General features: G+C 39.0%; 1 protein-coding gene across 5 annotated transcripts in view; it reads left to right on the top strand.

Annotated features, from left to right (window-relative positions):
• The window catches only part of PTPN13 (protein tyrosine phosphatase non-receptor type 13), a 113,009-nt gene that overhangs the window by 7,982 nt on the left and 79,873 nt on the right, over nt 1-25,154 (top strand). For all 5 annotated transcript variants that reach the window (XM_014265844.3, XM_074540822.1, XM_074540821.1 and 2 more), the window contains exon 2: nt 17,950-18,069. In XM_014265844.3, coding sequence (XP_014121319.2) covers nt 17,955-18,069 — 115 coding nt within the window. In that variant the 5' untranslated portion in view covers nt 17,950-17,954. The remainder of the gene's footprint in view (nt 1-17,949; nt 18,070-25,154) is intronic.

The following is a 25,154-nucleotide window of genomic DNA, read 5'->3' as shown; positions in this document are numbered from 1 at the left end:
AAACTTCAATTTTTATTATATTTTTCCATAAAAATAACTCGACATTTATGGTTGGTGTCTGAATTGATAGACCCTGAAGAGCAATGAGGCTCTCCCTACTAACTTCACTGGACATTTGAGTGGGATGAAAGTGGAGTGCAAATGCTATTGACATCCTTATTGATACATAGCATTGCAGTAGACAGTGCAGTATATGTCTGTATGTCCATAAATTAACAGTGCTCTGTACAAGACGAGCAGTTGAGGGCTGTCAAATGGCTTGTATCTGAAAAAGGAAGAAATTATTTTGCAAGGTAGCAAGAATACCTGTACAGCACCTGGAAAATTTTGACCTAGAAGGTCTAGCTTGTGAAAACTGTTAGAAAACCATTATTTTTTGGAGGAGCACACAGTCTGGAACAAAAGAAAGGTGGGGTAAAGAAGTAGGGGGGAAAGAAAGAATTGGGCTCGTTCAAGATGGGCTGGGACACCTTCAATTCCCTCTAGGTCAGATTTATGGGCTTTGCAAAAATGTCCTTATCTCATGTGCTGTGGTGGAGGCTTCTGTGAGCTGAGGTTTCTTCCTCATAAAGATCGGGATGAGTTTTCAGGCCTTCTTAGCTGCAAGTACTTTTGGTGTTCCTAGCTTAGTGGTAATGTTTAAGGTCTTCAGGGGTTAATAATTAGCTGATTCCTATCTTGTGGTTTTTTTCTTTGTTTGTTCTCTTGGTTTTTTTGTAGGTTTTTTAGAACTATTTATCCACTTACCCCTTTTTATTTGTAAGGTTGTTCAGACTCTGAAAATTAGAAGTTTGGGAAGTCTTGTTACAGTGATCTATTTAATAAGATTTGCAAGAAATATATGCTATAAGTTTCTCAGGGACTCCAAAACTTTAGACTTACATTTCCTGCAAGAGGTTTCTTCTGGTGCTATAATCTGACAATGCTTAGCAATCAAGCTAATAGTAAAGAACCTTAAATTTTGAACAGCTTCTTTTTTTAGTATGCTCTGTCATTGAATCCCTTGAATGACCTTAATAAAGAATTTGAAGATTATCTGATTATAAAAGATTTGCTAGCTGGCAGTGCTGAAAGTTTGTTTCATCACAAATATAGACTCATTTATTGAGTGGCTTTGCAGTTAGGTTATCACATGTGTGGAGCAGCCAAATCAGCCTGGAGCTTTAAGCACATGGGCTAACACGTAGCACTGAATTACTGAAATAGCTGTGCAAAGCTCTTTATGTCAATTTAAAATGTGTGTGCTCACCATGATTGGCACAAGACTTGGGTGTTTCAGAAGTGTGGTGCATTATAAAAATAGTATTTTTTTTAAAAATTACTCTTATTTTAGAGGTTTTCTGATATTATTTTATCATGTTAGTTTGTTTCAATCTATTGCCAAACAGTTTTGGTAAGAATAATTTTTCTGGTTTTCCTTAATCCCCGATCCAGTTCTATCCTCTGTGTATTTGAGGAATATAGTGTGTAAAGGAAGAAAATTTTAAGCTGGGTTTTTGTTGTTTTGTCACAAAATACTAAGGAAAATCCTAAAAGTTGTTTTATAATAACTTTGAAATTTTATATCCATGCAATGCCTTAAGAAGAGAAAATATTTAGTATGCTGGAAGATTTATTGCTTTTGTTGGAAGCAACCATTTTCTGTTCTTTTTGATAGCTGCAAACAATTATTGGTGTTTAGTAAAAGGCAACTTTGAGGCATGACTGGGTCCTTCAAGACCTTTAGCATGTTATTTTCTAGTGAAATTTGAGAAGTAAGTTGCTGTCTTACAGCAAACAAAAGAAAATACTCTTTGTGAACTGCTTAATTGCAGCTGTGTTACTGGAACAAAATGTCATGTGGGGGGAAAGTGTAAATGTGCTCAGAAGGGGATTAGAGAAGTTAACAGAACAGAGACCATTAGTGACTATTAGATTTGACTGTGCAGCTTGAGCTCAGGAACTCAATAAACTGGTGGTTGCCAGGAAAGGGGATGGGAGAGCTGGCCTGATCCAGTTTAGTACTTCTTGTATTAAACATTGCTGAAGTTTCTGAAACCACAGAAATGGGAAGCTCTTCCAAAATGAGAACTTCTTTAAACCCTAAAAAAAAAAATATCAACCCAAAAGCTTAATAATAAATCTTTTGTGATCTGCCTCTGAAGCTCTTGTGTGAACACATGGGCTTGACTTGGTGTCCAGAGAACAGCTGTCTGGTTCCAGCTGTAATTCCTTCCTGGTGTTTTCATCCTTTGTCTCTTGGAATCTGTATTCCCTTTTGTTCAGGTTGCTTAAGGAGGGAATAAATGATGGATGGTCAAGTTATCAGGGGAATTAATTTTCATGCATGTGACTCTAGAGTAGAAATAGCTGCTCAGGAAGAAAGGAGAAAAAGACAGGAACACTTTGGTGATTGGTTAAGGTTGTACTTTTAGTTGTTGAACAGGAAAGTGAAAATGGTAAAATGGTAAAACATTTAAGTATACTGTCATTTTAAATGGCATCACATGAAAAGTACAACCAAAACCAACTTGTGGAGACACAAATATTTGGGTTCCTTTTACGGATGAGAAACATTACTTAAGAAGGGAAGGACATGCTGTGTATGAGGCATTTTTTGCTCTTGCTTCCCTCAACATCAAATTCTTTTGCTCTTGATACTGCCATGTGTGCTGTGTGTGCTCTTTGGCCTTGCACAGAGTAGTTGAACAGAACATTTTTCAATACAGAACCCTTAGTTTTGTGATATTGTCAGACACTGAAGGAATTTGTATCTTCAACTAGTCAGAGAGCAGAACAGAATCAGCAAATTGAATTTAACCTGATGTTTGGCAATTTCCCTGGTGCTTGCACAGTGCAGAATATAGTTTGCAATGTTTTAGAAAATATTTTTGTACTTGACATTAACTGAACTCTTTGATATACACATTAATTATCACTGAATCTGTCCCACCCATTGTCTTTGCTTTGAGAATATTAAAGAGCTGAAGATCACAGAATTTAACTTTTCACTGTAATATGAACTGCTGCTTGGGAAGTCTGCTGCTGATGCAAAATCAGCATGTTCTGCTTCCCTCTTCAGTGGTTTTGGAGAAATGGAAGAGAAACTATTGCCTGTCTAGACTTTAATAGGTTTTATATATATATATATATATAAAATTTTATGTAGACAACATTCATTTCAAGGCTTATGATGTATTTTCAGTGATAGGCTATGAATGCCAGTTAGAAAAAAACTAGCAATAACCAACAAAAACTTTTGTGCCAAGAAGTAATATGCATCTAAAAAGCGCGTTTGCTTTTTACAATAGTTTTGGAACCTCAAAGTATAAAGTCTTCCAGCTCTTTTCTAAGAATTTGTGGAATTCCGATTTTGCTGTGTGAAAAAAGCTCTAATTAGTCACCAGTAGGTGCCTGGGTAAATAAAGCAGCTGTAAAGTGTGTGTGACTGGGTTGGGAAAGTTTGGGTTTCCTTCACCTTCCTTTTTTCCCCACTCCCATCTGCCAATGGGACAAATTAGGGTTTTTTATTATCTGATGGTGTAAAATCAAGGGTAAAGCCTTACAGCAACCTCTATACAAGTAATTATTATAAAAGATCCCTAGAAAATGGGAGAAGTCACTCATCAGCATGGTAGGAAGCAAAATCTTGGTTAATGTCAGCTGTCTTCAGTTAAATTTTTTGTCAAAGCTCAAAATTTTAATCTATATCTTTTAAAATGCAGGCTGTGAATGGTTCTATACATTTATTTCCCCTGAATAACTGGGTTAATATTCAGTGTCTAGGTGCATGGATGAAAAAGGGTCACTAGTGTAAAACCAAGTGGTAAAGCAATTTTTGGAGGAAAAAGTACTTTTCTTCTGGAATTGATTAGTAATGATCCACTGATTCCCATAATTTTGCCAGCAAGGCTTGGTATCTATAATGATTTCTCAATTTTATTTTTCTTGTGTGAAAGTTTCTAATGTTCCTGACTGCTCCTTTGTCTGTTTTTCTTCCTTGGCTAGCACAGCCTATGTGTGCTTTAGTGCAGGCACACTCTCTGTTCTTTTCTCTCAGCTCTCTGATGAAGTCTTGGTTCCAGCTTTTGTGCACAGTGAGAACCCATGGATAACTTCCCACTGTAGACTAGGATAATACATTTTCCTGTCTCAAAGATTTCCATCTCAAGACTGTAAAATTTTGTTCCATCCCTCCTTTTTTTATTTCCTCTTGCCTCTTTACACTAATACCAAATTGGGTTTTTCTGTAAGTGGTGAACACCTGGTGTCCTCATTGATTGCTGCTACTGCTTTTTCTCAGGTGAAGTGTGTGTATGCAACTTGAGGTAAACCAGTACAACTGGTCCAGTTTGATAAACTCTCATTCAAATTCAGTATTTTGTAAGCAAAGTTTATGGGAGGATGTTTTGAAACTATTGAAACATTTGAAAGTTTTGAAATCTCTTTCAAACTACTCTCCAAGTGGTGTTTTTTAAGTGTTACATTTATGAATTTTCTATGTGATGTATCAATGAATAATCTCCAAAGTGTTTAGCTAGCAATAAAAGATAGAAATGGGAGTTGAAGAGATTCAGCCTATGTGTTTTTTTACACATTTGTGAACCTTTTTTCATAAAAGCTGATTTTTCCCCTAGGAGCTAATGCCATTTGTATACTGAAAATGTAAGTAATACTTTTTAAATAATATACCCATTTTTTTCAATATGCAAGAATAAATTTGAAATACTAAATTCAGGACTGGAAGAAAATTTGGATTGTTGTCTAAGGATGAAAATATTGTATGCAGACTAGATTATTTAAGACTTGAAGTTTTGAAGGGAGGGTACTTTTTTTTTAGTGTCAGGTTTTTCTGTTCATTTTAGGTGGTTGTAGTTACTGTTTCCTTGGGTTTGCATGCAGTAACAGTTACAGAGTTAAGCTGTGGTACACAGTATCATCAAATTGATTGTGAAGGCAGCAAGGTTTGGTGCATTTAACTGGTCTAATTCCCTTTGGGCCAATTGTATGAATAAAAGATTCAAGGATTGCTGTTACATTATCCTTCTATTCTCCTTTCACTTAATCCCTCTCTGGGCAATGGCTTCAGAGATTAATGTGACCTTCTGCTTGGTACCATTCCAATACAGTAAATGTAATTTGTACATGGGCAGTACCTGTGTATGTCCTCAGTCTGACTAACTTTCCATTGCTATTTGTAGGAATCTTCTTCAAAGAAAAGGAAAGAAGGATGATGCTCTGAATCACTTCCCTCTCAGTTTCTAGGCCTGTAGAGGAAAAGTTTCTGCTAGTGTGCCTTTGTTATGCAGCCCGAGGGTGTAATATGGAATTTTGTCCTTTTAATATGAATGTTTATCATCCAGACAAAGTAAAACTTCCCAGAACTCTGCATTTCTTTTTGGTGATAGCAGGCTTCATATTATATCATTGGAGGAGTTGCTGCTGTCTTGTTTTTCCTGTTTTTTTGGCAATGCCATCTTCTGTAGCTTGTTCTGTCCTGTACTCTGTCCAAGTACCAAAACATTATGGAGCGCAGATAGTGATCAGATGGAGTTCTTTGTCCATTCTGGTGTGTGAAGCTAAATCAAATGTTACATTACTCGCTATCTGTCTTTGCCATAGTTCAGGCAGTCTGTTTTGTGTGGAAGGTGTGCTGAGGAGTTATAGAAATCACTCTGGCAGATTTTCATGCTGCTGTCAAATGATACTGAGACTTATGTTCTTTGTGGTGAGGATCTTTCTCTACATTCCAAATCCCATTCGCTTTCTTGGCTCAGAAACCATAAACTTGGTAAGCATTTGAAGCTGGGCAGAAATGGCAAGTAGGTGACTCTCTTGTGAAAGAGAAATGCCAAGTTTTCCCACCTAACAGGAGAAGGACTAATATCACACCACCTTTGAGGGCAGTTAAACCATGGAGAATATCATGGCTGTAGGACTGAATAACTCATGCGTAACCACTGAATTTAAGATGAATCATAAACTGGGTGTGTGTTAGAAATTTGTTCAAGGGGCAGTATAGTCAATTTAACAATTGTTCAGTTGTAAATGCATACTGAATCATGCAGTATATAATTATATATTTTTCTGAAGTGTGGGGAGCAGAGTGGCAGGCTGAGGGACTCAAGTTAACTGGTCAGGTTCTGATTAACTCATATGATTTTGGCACAAAGCCATATGTGCTGTGTCAACTCATGTTTTGAAGGAAGATCATGATTTCCTAACCATAGGCATTCCAAGTCTTCAAGTGGCTTTGTCTACTAATTAATCTGGAGCTAAAACCTCCTAATTGCAGGATTTAAACTAGACAGTATAAGCTGCTCGGGAAGGTTTTGGCCTCCATAAAGAGCTCATTTAAAAAGCAAGTTTCCATGACCAAAAATCTTCATGCTTTATGTGGAATCTTTGAACTGATGGCTGTCTCTAGACATGCTGCTAAATAGTTGTCACACAGACCATACTGTTCTCAGTACTTGGTGTATACCACACCTAAAGAGTTGAGTGGGTGAAAAATAGGTAAAATTTGATGTATGCTGTCATTTGCAGGAAATGGATCAGCCATTGCTTGGATGGTTGGATAAAGAAAATCTGTCTTTAAAATATTTTTCTTCAGTATTTGCAAGATGGCTGTGGATAATATGCTCAAAGACTCTGCTAATAATAGATTTAACAGAGAAGTCAAAGCACTTTGGAAATGCTGAAATATGAAATCACCAGCAGGAAATTGAGAATTTAGGGAAATCCTATAATGAACCCATAGGGAATAATATCCTAATGTAAAGCTTGTCTTCCATTTTCTGGGCAGTGGGTCTGTTTCCTAGCATGGAAGAGTACACAGCATATTTTCTGCTCACTCTCAGATTTCTAAGTGCCCTGTAAATTGGTTACTGGTTGGGAGTGTATATGCAGAGACCAAGCACAGCTTTAGTCTTAGATTCATTTCTGTATGCTTGGGTATGGAAGGAAGTGGAGAAAGAAGGGATCTGCAGTCTGAGAGGAGAAATTATCGACTTGTGATGTGGAAACAGTTTCTGTGGGACAAGCAAGTATTAGGCAGAAGAAGAGATCTCCATGTTTGCACAGTGTGCATTTAACTCAGAGGTCTGGTGTCTTCTGTATTATGGTTTAACCCAATACTGTTTCATGTAGGGCGTGTTGGACCTTATTGGTAGGTCACCTAAATGACATTACACAGACAGATTCTCAGTTACTGGGGGAAAAACTGAGATGTATCCTGTTCAAGGCAATTTCCAACAGTCTGCTTTTCAGCTCAGCATCACTGGAAGAGAAGTATCACTGAAAGAGAAGTACCTTTCCTATCACTTGAACTGCAATTAAGTGCTTTCAAGAAATAGCAGTTGACTAGATTATTTTTTCCTCTGGAAAATGAGTTGCTTATGGAGAAAAGCAAGTGCTGTGAAGTCTCTCATGAGGACAGGGATTTTTAAAAATGATGGGTGCTTTTGAAATTCTTTGCAGGACATGGGTGGTGCTGCTCTTGCAATACTGTGTGTCTGTGTGTGTGTAGAGTGAAGAGCTAGTTTCTGGACAGATGGAGGCCTCTTACTAGAGTTGCAGCCCATCTGCTGGTATCAAATCTGTTTTTCCAAATGCTTACAGAATCTTATTTAAATCTGCCTTGGCCAAAACCTTTAATAGGCTTTAGGGACCCTCTAACAAGGCTTTCAGGTAGTTCATGCTGATTCTCAAAATAGATCAGTGTTCCTGCCCATTTGTAGCTCTCTTTGTCCTTCAGGGCTTTTCTCCTGTCCTTCAGCAGAAACATAAACCAAAAGTGAAATATTTGGTCCATATGGAGTATATCCATGCACCCACACATTTTATATAGATAGTGGGGAACACATACATGTGTGGGGACATGCACACACTCTTTCTCAGCATGAGTGGGCACTGTCAAAAGCACATCCTTCCTGAGGGCTGACAGACATAAAGTCCAGTGAGCCAGGTATCTAGTGGCATTTGCCAGTGCTTCTCATTTCCTTGGAATCATCTTTCCTTCATTTGAGGCAGCATGGGCAAGTCAAATCCAGCCAGCTGCCTCTTCAGTGTCTCTGCCATTCCCTTGGAGTGTTCATATTTCCTGATGAGGCACCAGGGCATTGTCAGTTATGCTTCCCAACTGGAAGTGTATGAAGCTGCTTTATAAGATTAGTCACTGATTCCCCCTGCTTAAATCTTTGTAAAGGTTTTCACACCTAATAGGGGGATAACATATCACAGGCATTTAAAACTGTATTTTCATGCATATGAAAAAGTGAAAAATCTCACACCTTGTACCACCACGCCTGAATAGAGAAGCTCTTTGTCTGAGAGCAAAATTACTTTTTTCTTCTGTTACAGACCAGTGAAAAAAATGCAGTAATCTTTGAATGAGACTTGATATTTGCTATTGTGTTTGAATTACCATTTATTTCAACTTACAGGAAAGCTGAGCAAGAATCTCTCAGCTTCTGCTCTGGTCCTAGAAACACAGATTTTCTTGTGTGTACAGTTCTTCACAGCTGAAATGTAGGCCTTTGTTCCATCTTGTCTGTTTTTCAGTCTAGAAATTCAGACTTTCACAATAATAATTAGTCATCACTTGTATGAATAATAGCATTACTGCCAGACAGGTGAGTTCACAGATAAGATATCCATGGTGTTATCTATCTGCAGACCTTGTAATGTTCTGTTCCTTATGCCATATCTCCCTTTTCTTTTTTTTTTTTTCTCCCAGAAATGAACCTAAGAAATCATAACTATCTGAGAAGGCAACACAACTTTTTTTTTTTTTTCTGCTGCAACTTCTGCATTGTAGAGCATATGTAATTTCTTAAGGAAATCTAAATTTTCCAGGAGCTGAGAATATTACTTCTTTGAGCATCAAAGACTGAAGACTTGGTGCATAGTAGACAATCTTTCTCAGCAGATGATCTTTCTCCAGCAGTAATTATTTGGACTCATCAACTATTTTCACCAAGTCACAGGCAGAAAAAAACATGTGTGAGGAAGTAGTTCAGCTTAGGGCATTGGGTAGGAAAGTCATTGGGAGCCATTACAAATATTGGAGTTTTAGTAAGAACCAAGCAGCTGCAGAGGATGCTGGCTGGGTAGTAACTTTTCAATTGGTTGGATTTTTTTTTATTTTCATGGCAAAAGCCACACAAACACGCAAGTGCAGTTTGGTAGAAATGTGGTAAGTGGTGTGATCCATGTGGGAGTTTGTCAGCTCTCAAACTGAATGTGTGCTTTAACAAAAAACTCCTGGTGTTTTAGCAGTGCAGCTTCTTTACCTGTACACACCTGAGGAGAAGCACTGCTGGAGGAATCAGACGCAGGTAGAAGTCATTCAAACTTCATTCTGTTATTCAGCCAGTTTTATCTCTATTGTTGAATATTATTTCCTTTCCAGGCAGGACATGAGGTAGCTGTTAGTATGAATTGTTATCTGAATAGCAGGGGTTTTTTCGGGTTGAGTACACAGGTCAGCAGCTCTCTTTCTTCTTGTGCATGTGTAAGGGTGCTGCTCTCAAATGAAGAACACAAACCTTATTTCTGAATCCACTGCATTCTTTACTAGTACCATACATGAGGTCATTTTTAACTATGGAAAAACTGCTTTGGTATGCCATAGTGGAATATCTTTTGTGCTAATTTCTTTTTCCAAATTGTCTGAAAGTCAAATATATGAGGCTGACAAAGATTGTTTTTCTCAGATCCATCTTTCTCCCATGAAAGGAAGAAATCTCAAAACCCAAGTGAACTGTGCAGTTTACTCAACAGCCTAAAAGGCTATTTGTGGAAGGACTGGATGTGAATATATAGAATTAAAGTCAGGCTTCGAAATAATATATGGCAGGGTCAATCTTTACACTTTTTAAGAGTATGTTGACTTCTATGTTATTTACCAATATGCTGCAAACCTAGCACTTTTCTTTATGACTAAGGTTGTTGGGTGCTAATGCTTCCTTTCTCCCCCCCAGTATTGTAGCCCATTAACTGATTATTTTTGTACCTGTCTGAAAGGACTTTCAAGTGCCACATCCAGGAAAATAGAGAACTCTTGGTCACTTGGCTTAATTTTTTGCTGATCCAGTTGTGCTGCCTTTGTGACTCTGATTATTGCATTACTGCAAGGGGACAGCCTTACCAAGAAGAGGCATGTTTAAAGGAAGATACCATTCTCTGTTACTGAGACTGAAAGGATTCTGACAGAATCTGAGCCTTTTGGAACTAGAGAATTTGTCTGATGTAGTAAAAGTTATCACTTCATTATCATGGAGAGGCCTTAAGCTAAGCTTTTAAAAATCTGCTCTAAAGTAAGTTGATCCATTAGTGAAACTTATTGGTGGAGTTACTGAATTTCTTGTCTGTGGCAATTTATATCTTGGTGTTAAATATTTGAGCATTACTCTTCTCAAACATTGGGAACTGATTATGAATAATACTATAATATAGTTATAAATAATGTACTGAATGAAAAAGCAGTTACTGTACTAAGTAATTACCACTGCTTCCTTCCCTTGCTCACCAGAGCCCCAGTGTTTAATTTGGAGGCAGCTTTAGAATGTCACAGATGGTGGGAAGCACTACTTACAGACTTAGAATAATGCTTTCTAGTAGCTCCATGACATTTAAATCAGGTGCCTGCTGCTATTTCTGCTCCCCTGACAAAAGCTTTCATTCCCTCTTCAGTTGTGCTGAGAGCTGAGTGAGTAAGGACAGACTTCAGTCATGACCTTTTCCCAGTATGTGAGGAATGTGTGGCTCTGGAATGCAACAATGGAATAACTGCTGGACTGAAGCTGGAGGTGCCATTCTTAGTGCCTTTTGTCTGATAGACAGCACCTCATCTCTCCATCCTGTAGCAAGATGCCTTTTTGCTTCTGGTTATTTCAGGTCATTAGGAGGGTTTAATTTGTTATGTGTGAATGAGGGTGTTACTGGCTCATGTGCTGTTTAAAAAGTGTCACTATAGCCAAGCTGCTTTGTAGTCCTGAAATTTCTTTTTTTTTTTTTTTTTTCTAAAGCTTGCCTTAGTCACAGGTCTTCTGCTGCTACTTAGCAATTAAAATGAAAGTTTCAAGTATGAGAAATGCATCAAGGAGATGTGCCCTCTCCGAGGTGGAGCAGATCAACAGCAAAATAAGGGAGTTGCCCAAGAATCTTACACTGACAATTAAACAAAGAGAGGGATACAAGAATCATGCAACGATTTATGTGGATTAAGCTTACTTTGTAGTGATAATTATATGCTCTTCTGAATAAAATTTTAATATCAAATGTGAAACATCAGCTACCCTCATGTATAAAAAAGCATTCTGCAGTTGCCTAGAAAACATGACTTTCATGATCATTATATGCAATTTGGACTGGCTTTACTAGTTTGCCTAACACGAAGCTTCAGATAAACAAGTTTATCTGGTTCTGGTGATGGAGACAGGAGAGCAAAGGAGGGAGTCAACACTAACCCTAGCTTGTCTTCCATTGTGTGTTCAAGCCAATGCCAAAAGCTGATTTCTTTCCACCTTCCAGGAAAGAAAGCAAGCACTTTTTGAGTCAAATAAACACTGCTTGTCCTGGAGGTGTGAGCCAAGATTCTCAGTATGTCACATTTTTCTGTCTTCCAGATCTGGGAATAGAATACTGATTTAAGGCTTTGGGAGGAGAAATGCTAACATCTCATCTGTTAATCTGTGTATGCTCACATAAAAGGCCAAGATTTATACTTCTGGGAGTGTTTCCATATTGTGTTTTCTCACAAATTGGAGCTAGTTTCTGTTCATTACTTAGGAGGTCTGAGCTCAAGCAGCAAGCTATCAGTTTGAAAAGGAAATGCAGTTTCAAAGAAATTTTCTTGGTATAGGTTGAGGATTTGCCCAGGAGCATGAGATTTTTGTTTTGCTGACATTTCATCCTGTCTGCTGTGGGAGAGAAAGAGGAGAACATGGAAAGAAAATATGTGAGTGGAAGAAACTAATATATTCCATAACAGGAAGAGGGGAGAAATACTTGGGTGGTAATACGAATCTCTGCTGGCCTCTCTAAAATGAAAGAGAAGGAATAGTGCTGTTATCAGGTCACAGGCTGAATGAAAAGCACCATGGGACTGTGGGATTTTTTCCCAAAAACTTTGATTTCTGGCAGCTCTTTAAATACTTCTAAAAAGAGGGGAAAATGGTAGTTGGATCTTGTGGGGATGTGTCCCCCCTCTTTGTATCTGTAGGAGAAATGAAAAAAGTGGATGTGACACAAGGGTTTGTTTCCTTATCCTTCAAGACAATAATTGAGAATAATGTGCAGTAATTAACTTGAGAGCAGGACTCTAAAAGAAAAAAAAACTCTTTAAGCACAGTTGACTTGATTAGCTTGTGTGTTTGACTTGATTGCATGCTTGACTTGACTATTTGCAAATAATGCCTTGTTTTCTGGATAGCCTATGCAAATTGGACCTGCAGCTATAGGAAAACCACATTTTATGTGTGGATTTGAAAATAAGGTTTCAAAGACTACTGAAGTGCAAGCTTTCTATCTTGGCTCCAGGGTTCTGCACTTCAGCCCAGTTTCAGCAACAGTATTATTGGGGATAAACTAATTGGTATATGTAGTTCAGATCTTGTTTGGGGGTGTAAGATGTGGGCTAATGTAAATAAATAGCATAGATGCCAGGATTCTGAAATTACAGGGCATGGTAATGGCTCAAGGTGCTCGGGTTCTGAAATGGGAGAGACCAGACTCTGGAAAGTGTCCAGGTCTAGCCCCAGTTCAGTGTCACTGAGACTTGTGCCTCTCCAGTGCTTTTAGAAAGCACTTCGTGCTCAGTGAGTGCTGAATGGAAGTGTCAGTGTTTTATTTTCAGGCAGCTAATCATGGCATGAGAAAGGTGAATTTTAAGAGGTTGTCTTGGATAGAATTGCCTTGTTAAATGTACTTCTGCCTCCAGGCATTTTTATCTCCAGAGGAAGAAGCCCTCTCCAAGAAGGAGCTCTTGGCTCATCTGCTAAGAGAAAAGTCTCCTCAGAATCTGCCACCTTTTGCCCAAGTGTCCCTGTGGAGCAAGGGGGCAATATTGTCATATTCAGGCCAGTTAAGGTCAGCTAACAGTGGGACAAATAAGGTGTTTTTTTTCTCGACAGAAAGTATTTTGTATGTATATAGACCCTTCCTGTCTCTCTTCTTTTTTTTTTTTTAATTTTATCAAATGATAAAAAATTAGTACCAGAATATTTTATGTGATCATTGAGAAATTCCAACAGATTTTGCTATTCTAGATCTTTTCACTGTTTCTTGCACATCTAAAAACACCTGCATAGTGTATGCCAGAGCAGCTGTTTTTCATGTTTCTTGGCATCATATTCCTATGAAATATCAAGTGTGAGGTAGTGCAGGCATTTCAGTTAGCTGATGTGAAAGCACAGCTTTTGACTTAGTTTTTGTTCTGAAGTTACAACATTGGGGAAAAATGTTGATGCACAAGGTAAGGAAAAAAGCAAGGGATATGTTACTAAAGCCAAAACACCAAGTGTCAAGCACCAGTTAAGTTGATTCAATTTAGCCTTCTGACTTTTAGTCAGTTCCTAGGAACTTTTGGACTAAAATTACTGTATTACAGTCTTTAATAATCACTGTTATGGCAAAAGCTTCATAATATTTTGGCTGGTGACAATTCAATAAAATTTGGCGAGAGTAGGACTTTAAAATTTTCCAAATTCTTCACTGCTGTTGGAAACCTTCAATTTCAAATTTAAAACATGTGAGGAGAAATGGTGGTGGTTGGGGTAAATGAGAATTCTGAGTGTTTAACTTCTGCATACATTAGCAATTAAAAAATGAAGACTTTGAAAATGGTAGGGCTAAAAGTGTATAGCCTGCAAACAGTCAATGTGACAGAATTACTCAGTGTGAGGGGCTGCTTCTGTTGTGCTTTCTGTCTTCCTTGGGACAGAGCAAGTGGAAGGCTGCCTCATGGGGTTGGCTCTGGCTGGATGTTCCATAAGTGGTGTGCTCTTGACATGGATTGCTGGGACTTTAAAATGAGACTTTTTAAAGCCAGGAGGACACTGAGCTTGTTTTGAGGCAAGAGGCAGAGCCCCATCCCACTCACTGGGGAGTGAGAGCTGTCTGTCTAGAGGGAGGAGCTGGCAGCTGCTCCTCATGAGGTAGGCAGGCTCTTTTCAAAAACTCTCTGAAATATGGGAGAGGCCTCTGGCTTAGGCAACGTTTTTCCCCGTGACTGTGTTGCCTGCATGGCTTAGGGCTGAATGGTGCCAAGAAATTTGCACTCAGAGCTTGTTAATACAAATGATTTACACCTGAATTTACTCTCTTGTCCTGGAGCATAAAAGTTGCCTCCATACAATGCAACTCCCTTCCTGTGGAAATAGTATTCCTGTGTGGTCTGGAAGTAAATTCTGCCCCAGAACAAGCAGTCTGTCAGGTTCCTGTCTCTGCACCTCCAGTGCTAACTGGTTTAATTTGTCCACTGCCTTCCTACACTGTGCTGTGCTTTCTACTGTGTGAATCTTCCTGTTTGGAGAGATGTTCTGTGGCTGTGATCTCATGTGAATTTTGGGTGTATGAGTACTCCATGCCCTAGCAGTTCCTGTAAAGTTCATGCACTTAACCCTGAGACTTGCCTGCTCCAATCCCATCTCCTTGTAGCCTCATATTAAGGTGCCATCATAATTCTGTCCCAAGAAAAGGGGAAGTGAACTCATCCTTGGAAGGTGCACCTTTCCGTGTTCTTTAGTCTGTCCATTCCTTATTACAAGTAGTAAAAGGAACAGGGCACAGGATTCCAGATCTTGCTTTTCCTTGGATAAAGAGGAGACAAGTAGAGGACTTGTAGTAAAAAAATGGCTTGACCTGAACAATGAGTCCACAGAGAGCTTTACCAGTGCATCTAGATTTCTTGGCTGGTCAGCCTGGAACACTTAAAACACAGGGACTGCCAGGAACATTGTTTTGATATGGTATTCTACAAAAACTTTAAATGCTTTTCTCTTAGAAAACTTACTCAATAGAATCCTTATATTGCAATTTATCATAATGTTTGGATATTGCGTAGAACCAAAAGCTTATGTATGAATTGAGCATTTAGGTTTCTGTAGTCACAAAGGACCACACACTATTGAGGGTTCACAGAATCTAAGGAGACAGCAAATTTGGAGTTGTGCATTGCAAACATCAGTATTCCTACAAATATCTTCTTGTGAAAAACATCTGAGACAGACAAACTGCTGGGGGAGAAATAGGTATTGAGCCAGGCACTTCCACTGTCAGCTCCAAATGGGTGCTGGCTCATGCCAGGTGGAAAAACCTGGCCTTGCATTTTTCTGCCAGCAGCCTCACCCCAGCTCCCTTCAGCCAGTTCCTTGGTGCTAGGGAACCATTTTGTGGGATGTTCTTTAATCCTCATAATCAGTGTGTTGCTCTGCCCATTGCTGAGACAGACAAGCACTGCAGCTTAAAGATAACTTGGAGGAAGAAAAGTCATGGAAGAAGTTACCAAAATGTTAGTGAAACAGATCTGCTTCAATGAGAATCCCACTCAAATCCCAGCTTTTTGGTATTTTGCATGTGGCTATGCTTGTAATGACTGGTTTTGTGACAGATTTTACTTGGGCTTTCAAAATCAGTTTGAAATAGTTTGGTTTTGTTGTGTTGTGTTTGATTTTCATTTGTCAAGCTCTTACTGTGTGTAAAATGCAAGCAGATCTTTTTGCTTGCCCTGCTGCAGCAGAGGCCTGGATGGCTGGGTGTGTATATTCATGCTGCTTCCTACTGTGGTCAAGGAATTGTTTGCTGTAGGATTCTTTTACTGTTGATGTAATGTGTTTGGGAGTTTGAGCAGACATGCTCATGGTCTCTGTTGTGTTGTTAAATAGGGAATTGGTTTATATCTGCTACAGAACAATCCACACTATTTAATCACAGCTGAAAGGATGCAGTGTTTTGCAGAATGGGGAGAAGGGGAGTGGCAGAGAAGGATTTGGGGTGGGGGAGAGAGGATTGTTATTCTTATGCCTGGCATTCTCCTTTTGAATATTTGTCACAGAAAGTTTTCGTTTGACGTTCATGTATTTTTAGTCCCTAGGAGAAGATGAGGTCTTTTAATCTGAATAATCCAGATAGATTGATTCTAGATGTACCTACTGAAATTTGAGACAGTGGCATGAAATCACAGAATTTCCTGGAACAGTGAGACCAGACACTCACTCTGTGCCTGGTGTATGTGACTCTCATGCTGACTGGAAGCACAATTTTCTCTGGTTTTCCATCCATTTATTGCAGTTGGCCCCTACCTTGCCATTTTTCATGGTTTATTTCTTTTTCTCTTTGGGAATTCAGATTTAATCTTTCTTTTAAATGTGATCTGAGTCTGCTTTCCCTTCCACTGTCTTTTGATGACAAGTTTTGAATATTAGTTCCTGAAAATATATCTGGCTTAGTAAATATGCACAGTAATTGAATGCTACAAACTGGCAAGTTGTGAAATAAGGAAAAATAAGCTATGCTGAAAAGCAGCTAGCAATATGTAATTTTTCAGTAGTGGGATGGAATTCTAGGTGAAAAGGCTAGTATTTTAGCAAGTATTGTCAAATCCCATGTTTTCAGTTAGAAACTGCAGGATATGCAGCCTTTAATGTTGCCATTATATATGTTTAGGTTGGTTATCTGTAGTTAAAAGCACATGGAAGGTATAAAGCTGCCTAGACAGTTGGGCAATTAAATATAGCCTGTAAGCCTGTTCCTCTTTAAATCTGTTAGGTTAAAATCCTACACCTGAGCCAGGATTGTATGGTGTGGTGGGGAGACTCTGGGTAGGTGATTTACAGGAAGGGGCAGGAGTTTGCAGCGGTACCATTGGGTCATCTGAAGCTGTTGGTATCAGCTACTGGGCTCCAGACCATAAGCATTGCTTGTGGAACTCTATTTTCCATTTCCAGCAACAACTTTGGAGCCTTGGAGACATATGACAAACTTACCAGTGATGAGTGACAGTACACCTTAGGCTCTTATTGCATCTCACTGCCTCAAGATTTTATTCTCTGGGCTTTGGAGAGAAGCACACAGAGAAGCCAGTGCATTCTAATAAGAAATATAAATTGGCATGAGTGCTCAGTCTGAGAACGTTCCATAGAAAGCTGGAATAATTAAGCAGACACATGGTGTATTTGCTCCTGAGCTTATTGAATGGATGAAGCTTTGCTTTGCCACAATATTTAGGGATGCCGTCTTCAGTTTTCAGATGGTTTTGGACAACAAAATATTATATTGTAGTGTGGTGAAAATAGTTTAGCTCTTTCGAAAAATAATGAAGCATAACCTCATTTATCTGGGGGAAGAAATCTTTATTTGTTTTCTGGGGATGTAACGTGTAGAGTGCTGCTAACAGTTTTATTTTGGTTTTTAACTGCAAGGAGAAGCTGTTCCATAGCTACCTATCAGTTCCATAGCTATTTTGCTTGTGTGCATATTTGCTGGCAGAGGTCTCATAATATGGTTATGAGATGCTATCAATCAGTTATTACCAAGATTTGGACAGGCTTAAGTCATGAAGCTGTTGTTAGAAAAGGAAGCTCTTCCATGACTTAAACCTGTCAAAATCTTGTTAATAGCTGATTTATTTTAATAAACCTGCAACTACTGATGGATATGTCATATTTATAAACAGCAAGCTCTTGCCTATAGTATGTGGATTAATGCTAGCTTGTTAAATTTATGGATGTAGAGCCTCTGATAGTAATATAGATAATTATTTTCTTAACCTGAGTTTTTCTGGAGTGGGTGCTCAAAATTCTTTATTGTCATAGGGAACATTTTGTATTATTGATATTTGATGGGTTCTGCTAATGCTGGAGAATTTTTGTGACTGAGGGTTGCACATGGGTTATTACTACTCAAATGCTGCATGCATGGAGAAGAAAAGATGTTATTTAGTCTCACATCAGTGTGTTTATTTCCCAGGTAACATGCATGTGTCACTAGCAGAGGCTCTGGAGGTTCGGGGGGGACCACTGCAAGAAGAGGAAATATGGGCTATTTTAAATCAAAGTGCAGAGAGCCTTCAAGAACTATTCAGAAAAGGTAAGCATTGTTTAAGACTGATAAATGCAATCTAACTGGAAACATCTTGGTTATATTAATTAATATAATATATTAAGGACTGCCTTGTCCTTCCTAGGCTCTAAACCCAAATATTACCTTGCTCCTGGGTTGTATCTGGATAAGTGCCTTTCTGCACCACAGCCCAAAGGTTGCTTTCAACCTGCACTTCATGTTCTGCCAGAACCTGTGGCACATCCTAGTTCCTGTGGTAGTAACCTCAATTATTTTAGACCCATTGGAATGAGATGGAAACATAGGAAAAAAGTGATAAATAATTCTGAGACCACTGGAACACTTTGGTACTGAAAGGGACATGGAAATGGGTACAGAACTGTGCAGTCGTGACCAGTGTGTTCTGAAGAGATTTGCTCTCCAAGGTGAAAAACAGAAAACTTCACCAGAGGGCTAGGTATGATTCCCCAAAATGCAAGTGGCAGCACCTACCTATCTGCTGAAGGAATGTCGTGCTGTCTTGTCTTCAAAGGAGTAGAAGTATTTCCTCTCCCTCCCCTCTCCCACCTCAGTAGGCTCCAAGCTCAGCATCTGCAACACTGCTAATAATACACATTTTAGCACTAGGTCTGAATAAGGAACTTTTCCCCTAACTTATGTTTTCCTTTCTTTTCTTTAAAATCTGCAAGTCCTTAAGGCCCTTCCCTCCCTTTCCTTCTTTTTTAATAGCAATAAATGCTTAACCCACATATTGAACTTCAGTAACATCTCCAACTTGTTCTCAAATATAGTATATGTTCTCATGATGCATCCTAGTACTTCAGCACCTTTATGGGAGAGGTCATCTCCTTATATCTAAACATGCATATGTTATCTTATTCAGTTTTATCAATGAAAAATTAAAGGCTCACACTTTGGAAATAAACATTGTTTTGCCACATTAATATTCAAGGGGAAAATCTTTATTATTTGGGACAAAATATTTTGTATTTTTTGCAAGTATTTGATTTAGAATTTTATCAAGATTCAACATAGAAGTTGTTTTGGGCTGTTTTTTTTAAGATTTGGTTTAGACAATCTATTGAATCAGACACTGCCTCTGTGTTAGGCATTGCACAGCCTCTGAGAGTGGTCCCTGTTGGATGCTTCACAGGCTCCAGAGAAGGCAGATGTGGGCAGAAGCTGCCATATGGTGCCTGATCTCTGATCACACTTCACTTAGCTCTGCAAATAGGAATTTTATCAACTTCTCCAACATATTTTTTGCCAGGTGAATTATAGGTAATTTTGATATCCCATTCAAATTTACCTTCTTCCCTTTACCAGTGTTCTCACAGCCTATGTATAGTAAAAAGCTTTCCTGATTAGGAATGCTGAGTTTATTGTTGCAGTTTGAGCAACTGACCTGTCCTGCTGCTTCTCATACTGCAAGAAAAGGAAAGCTGGCATCTGCTTTCCTCTCTTTCACTCTTTGTTGTCTCTTAGAGACAGGAAAATTATTTCTTTTAAAAGGGCAGATTGTTAAGACCTTGACTTAAGAGGGATCTTGAATGGTTAGAGGTTTGCTCTTGTAAACTTTACAGGAATTGACACATGGAACTCCATCTTCTAATCCACCTGCAAGATCACAGTTGTATGGGCACATAGTAGTGGTTTCACTACTAATTCTCCACTTAAAACTTTATCCTAGGTCTAAATGTTTTTCTAGAAGGGCGTCTCCACTGGAAATGAGAGCTCACCCCTTCTTGTCCTGAGAGTAGTGCAGAAAAGTTACCATAATGTCCATGAAGACTGCATGCAAGCATGGACAGTGAGAACACAGTCAGCCCTCCTTCAGAAGAACAAGTACTGAAAGATGAGATCACAAACCAGAAATTTGCCCCAGGACTTCTGATATGTGTTTTTAAGGCAGGGGAATGTTTGCTAGCCAAGACTGGCTAAGGTGGCAGAAGCTTCTGAACTTACTTCCTATCCATGAAGACCAAAACACAAATTCAGATAAAATCAGTGCCAGAAGAAACTGTCTCTTTTTTGGAGATGAAGCTGTTTTATTGAGTTGTTTTTCTGCTAGTTCAGCAAACCATTTTCAGTTGCATGCTATTAATTAGCCTGGGATATAGCCTTTGGTAAAATGCACTTCAGGAGACACTCAAATGAAAGAGCTTTTCTGTGTAGCTAAGGTTGATAAAGGTAATCTAATTCCTCCCAGCAAGAGCTGGATAACCAGACAGTCTTTAATGAAGGTTGTCTTTTCTCAGGAAGCAATCTAGAAAATTTTTTTGTCATCTTGAATATCAATTTCCATGCTGGCTTATGAAGGTGGTATTGACATGCAGGAATAGAAAATGTGGTGGCTCCTCTAGGCTTGTCTGACTCAGTTTTGCTCTTTGTACCAAACAGGGGATTCTAAAGAAATCTTGTTTTCCTTGGTCAAATTTCAGGCCCATTTCTTCCATGCATTTGGTGTGGAAGAGCTATTTTATGGCAGAGGGTGAGTTCCCAGAATTCTTCAGAACTGACTGATCAGGGAGATAGGGCAAGCTTTTAGCTTCTGCAAGATGACAGCGTGTTCAGCTTTGACCAGCTCTCAAAAGTGCTCTTCCTCCCTGTGCAGAGTCCTGGAGTCCCTGAACACGCTGTTCTGTAACAAGATATAAGCTTTGCTGAGTCTTCTGTAAATTTTTTATTAAAAAAAATTAAATTAGGCATAATGTTCAATGGTGTGTGCACCAGCTGTTTTGAAATGAGGGAATAGCCAACTTTTAAGTTGCCATCTGTTGGCAGCCGCCTCACAGCAGCCCAGGAACCAGAGACACTTAAAGGAGTTACCAGCCCAAGTAATCATTTATGTATGTGATCCTGGTAGAGTTTTGGTAGTTTGTTTCAAGTTGGGAATCTAGCTATCCCTCAGTCAACTGAGAACCTGTTTTTCAATTAATTTCTTACTTTAACTAGTTTCTGGAAATTAGAAAAAAAGTCCAGAACAAGCTTTTGTTACAGATTTGAGGACTTCTCAATATAAAGAAGTTGTGCATGTCTTTCAGTGAGTCTATCTTCTTATCCATCAAAGCACTGAATAAGAGGAGCACAGGATGAAGATCCATTGTCTTCATGGTTAACTGCATATCACATCATACCTTATTCAGCAACAGACTCAGAAATGTGCATGTTTTTATCCCTCTTTGTATTTACGGTTCTAACAGATGGATCTAAACTCCTTAAAGATACTTCACATGTTTATTTCTATCATTATAAAAAATGAAAGCTTAGATTAAAGTGCCCAGTTGGTAATCAGCAGTTTAGAAGATCAGCTCTGGTAGCTGTCTTGTCAGCAGGTTATAAGCTGTTAAATGAAGGAGAAAGGCAATCTGGGACTCAGTTGCAGACCTGACATCAGTTGCACTGGCAATGTTGAGATTAATCTGGAGATTTGAAAAGGCCGATACCAGACCTGCCCTTCTCTTACATCTGTTTAATTATCTGCAATAACTATTTTGTTGTTGAAAGGGTGTATCAGCTGTCTCAGACGTGCTCTATCTTGCACTCAGAACTCCATGAGGTCAAAGAAACAAGTCTTTGAAGTAATCTCAAATGTGAGTGTATAAGCATAAGGAGAATGCTGTGCTCGCTACTGCTGAGAATTATAAAACAGGCGTCCCTCTAATTTGCTGGGTTTAACTGGAAAAGATTTATCTAAACTGGAAACTGGAAAAGCATTCATATGTCACTTAGGCCACTCCTGTTCTAAAGTGTGTGTTGAGGATTCTGAAAATAATTGGACCTTAAGCTTGAAGACATGTATCTAAAGGAAGGGGAAGAGAAGGGGGAAAGTGAGTCTGATATTAAAAAGACAGGTTGAGCAAAGAAGGAAAGTCTTTGCAAGTTGAATGTCTTGCAAATTTGCTTATGAGAAATTATTTATGTAAAGAAAAGTTATATCATCTGAAAGTGGATGTGAAGAAGGAAGATTATGGTTTTCAGGGACCTGTAAATCTCGTTGACAGTCAAACTCCTGGAGCTGCTTTGCTTGAGTAAGTGTAATGAAAAGAAGGAAGGCAAAGTGTGAAATGTGTTGATGGGGACTAGTGGTGAGTCCAGAGTAGTCACAGAGCTAGTTGGGATGGAGCAAGAAATGGATTGGTTTGGTTGACAAGAAGAAAAATGCAGTAGGAAGGGGTAAAAACCCAAATCCTCATTTCCCAGCTCGTCCTTGTGATAAATGATTGCTTTTCCCCTTTCCCAGTAGCTTTTGGAGAATGATTTTCCTTTTTTCATAATCTGGTGACATTTGTTCTTTCAGTTGCTGAGAAGGAGAGAGATTGGGCTTTTGTAATTTTATTGGGGTTTTAAAAAATTTTTAGTTTCTATTCCTCATCTGCTCCTCCACGTCCACCCACCCTACTCCCAGCACGGAGGCTCAGGGACTCTGCACTCTTGGCAGAGCTCTGCTGATGTGGTCAGCACCACAGTGAAGTGCAGTGTGGTGTTTGACTGTGGGGCAGCTCAGGAGCAGAAACTGATCTCAGAAATGAATTGTTCACCCTGTTGCTTTCGCCAGTACCCTCAGGAAAGAGTGCATTTCAGTTTTCCAAGGGGCTCAGTGTCCCATCAGAGCCCTCCTATCCCTGTGTGCCAGAGGGAGCAGAGACGCTGCAGCGCTGCCTGCCCCGCGCAGCAGGGGTGCAGGGACACGCTGCACCAGCCCAAGGACGAGAGCATTTCCAGCACAAGTGGTCCTGGCTGCTGGCATCATCCTGCAGCATTCCTGGCCAGGCTGCAGGGGAGTCACTGCTCTGGCTGCCTTCAGCCTGGCCTGAGCGTACAAATGTTCAGATTACTTGTCTCAGTGAGGGCTATGGAGGGAAACAAAGATGTGTGTTGAAAGCCTTGTGTATATTTTTGGGTTGCTCTGTGCTTTTCAGAGATTTGTGTGTGTCTCTGTGTGTTCTGTGCTAATGGCTGTAGCCTAAGAGAGAAGTGAGGGAAAAAGATCCTGAAGGACTGACTTGACTGTAGCTTGGGAATTCAAAATTACCTGGCATCAATAATGTAAAATAGATCCATTTCAAATATTTGTCTTCATGCTTCTTGGAATGTGGTGGGTCTTTTTGAGGCTATTTGTATGCTGTTAAAGCACATAAAGGATTCTTTTGCTCTCTCATTTGTTTGGCAGATGCTCTGTAGCTGAAGATTATTTCTGTTTTTATTGTGTTTAAAGCCAGTTCACTCTCTCCCTTTAAGTAAGACCATGCTATTTATCTCTGTCTTGGCACTGCTTGAAATGCTGTGCTCTCACAAGTGTTTTGTTACCCACTTGCATAGTTCTGGAGTTAACTCATAAGGCTGGCAGCTCTAGCACAGTTGAAAGCCCAATGGATAGAAAATTGACCAGGAGCCATATCCTGAAATCCAGTGCCTTTAAAAAAGGGGGTTGAAATCCTTGGGGTTTTTTTTTTGGTCATTTTCCTCAGTACTTTCAGGAGTATGTTGCCCTTACTGCTCCTGTAAATGATTCTGAAAGCCTAAACAGAAGATGACATTAATATTATCACTGGAAAATAGGTTCTTTTGTTTTCCTACTGTTGCTGGCTGTTTGATGCATTGCATCTTTGCTACTTTTTTATCCATGGTGCAAACACATTAGAGTAGTGTTAGTAAAATGTATTTCCTTAGAGATAGTTATTTTGGTTTATGATGCATGCCTTAAGGAAGAAACTGGAGAATTAATTGTTTTATCCTCATCCTTCATAACAATAGATGAGATTCCCTGGAGTTGGGATGTAGGCATTATGATCTGCTACAATAGTTATAAGCTACTGCAGGAGGAAGTTGAGAAAGTGTCAGTAAAATGAGCCTGGCAAAATCAGTCCTTTTTTAAAGTTCCTATTTATCACATTAATTTTACATTCAGACTCTAAAGGGGACAAATGCTCTAAAGTTTGTTGAAATTAGTATTGGGAAGACTTAAGAGTAATTTAGGGGGGTTAATTCTCAAAGCTAAATCAATTTTTTGTCTTAGTGTGTTTCAGAATATGAAGAGTTTTTATGTATTTCAAGTGCTTGTTATATAAAATGTTAAATTAAGATTAAAGCCTCTACATTTCTTAAAGTTCCTGAGTTGGGACTCATAAGGTGAAATCTTAAAATATCATAAGATGTTGGTTGTTTAGGGTTTTTATGTCAGTGGTGGATACACACAGAAGGGGTGCAGAATCCAGTAGTTACCCACAGGACAATTTTTGAACGTCTAAGGCCAACTAAGATAGTCTTCCTGAAAATATTTCTGGAAGCTTTGCTCTGTAGTGTGTTATTTTCTTGTTACATATGGCCTGTCCATCTTTGTTTCTTTTTTTTGACATCTGAACTTGCTGCCACAGCAGCGACCAGCACTTACTCTGTTAGTTTCAGAGGAAGTGGGGTTAGAAAATGGAAGGACTTACTTGGGAGATCCTTTTACACCTGATACCTGCAAGCAGTAACTTAATACATTTCCTAGGAGATTAGAAATAATCTAGATTACAAGATAGTTCATCTGTCTAGGAACCAGCACTGTAGGAATATCCTGAGCTGGAGAATGGAAAAAGTTAGTGGTGGTGTTAATAGAGGAAATTATTATCCTGCTGGTTTTGCTTACTGTATCAAGGGAGAAGGATATATTGTTCAAATGTGTGTTTCCTCAGGTCTTTGGTATATGGTGTAGCAGAAGGCAGAGGTGTTGCCTTTTTGCCTGTGAAAAAGTAAAAGCCAACTTTTAGTTTTACTTAGTGAAACCTCATGCCTCCTTCGGTGAAACTGAGTTGATTCATGTAAAATATTTTGACTTAAGGAAATGGTCTTCTTTTTTCTGTATTGTTTTTGGGTTTGTTTTTTTTGGGGTTTTTTTTTTTGGGGGGGCGGAGGGTTTAGTTAGCTTGACAGCAGTATCATCAGACATCAAAAACCTAGCTGGCAAATTGCATATCTTGGTTACTTTTGGTTCTGCAATTTCAGTGCTTGCTTTGAAATGTTCAGGTATTTGTAATATTTTTTCACTTTAGGCTAAAAAGGACTTCTGTGCCCCAAAACTCTTTTGTTTTGTCCCCTTCTGTTAGCCACTGTAATGAGTATTTTCC

Source organism: Zonotrichia albicollis, chromosome 5 (genome assembly GCF_047830755.1).
Source record: "Zonotrichia albicollis isolate bZonAlb1 chromosome 5, bZonAlb1.hap1, whole genome shotgun sequence".
NCBI classification, from domain to species: domain Eukaryota; kingdom Metazoa; phylum Chordata; class Aves; order Passeriformes; family Passerellidae; genus Zonotrichia; species Zonotrichia albicollis.
The sequence above is the reverse complement of the archived record's forward strand: the minus strand, read 5'-3'. Positions and strand labels throughout refer to the sequence as shown.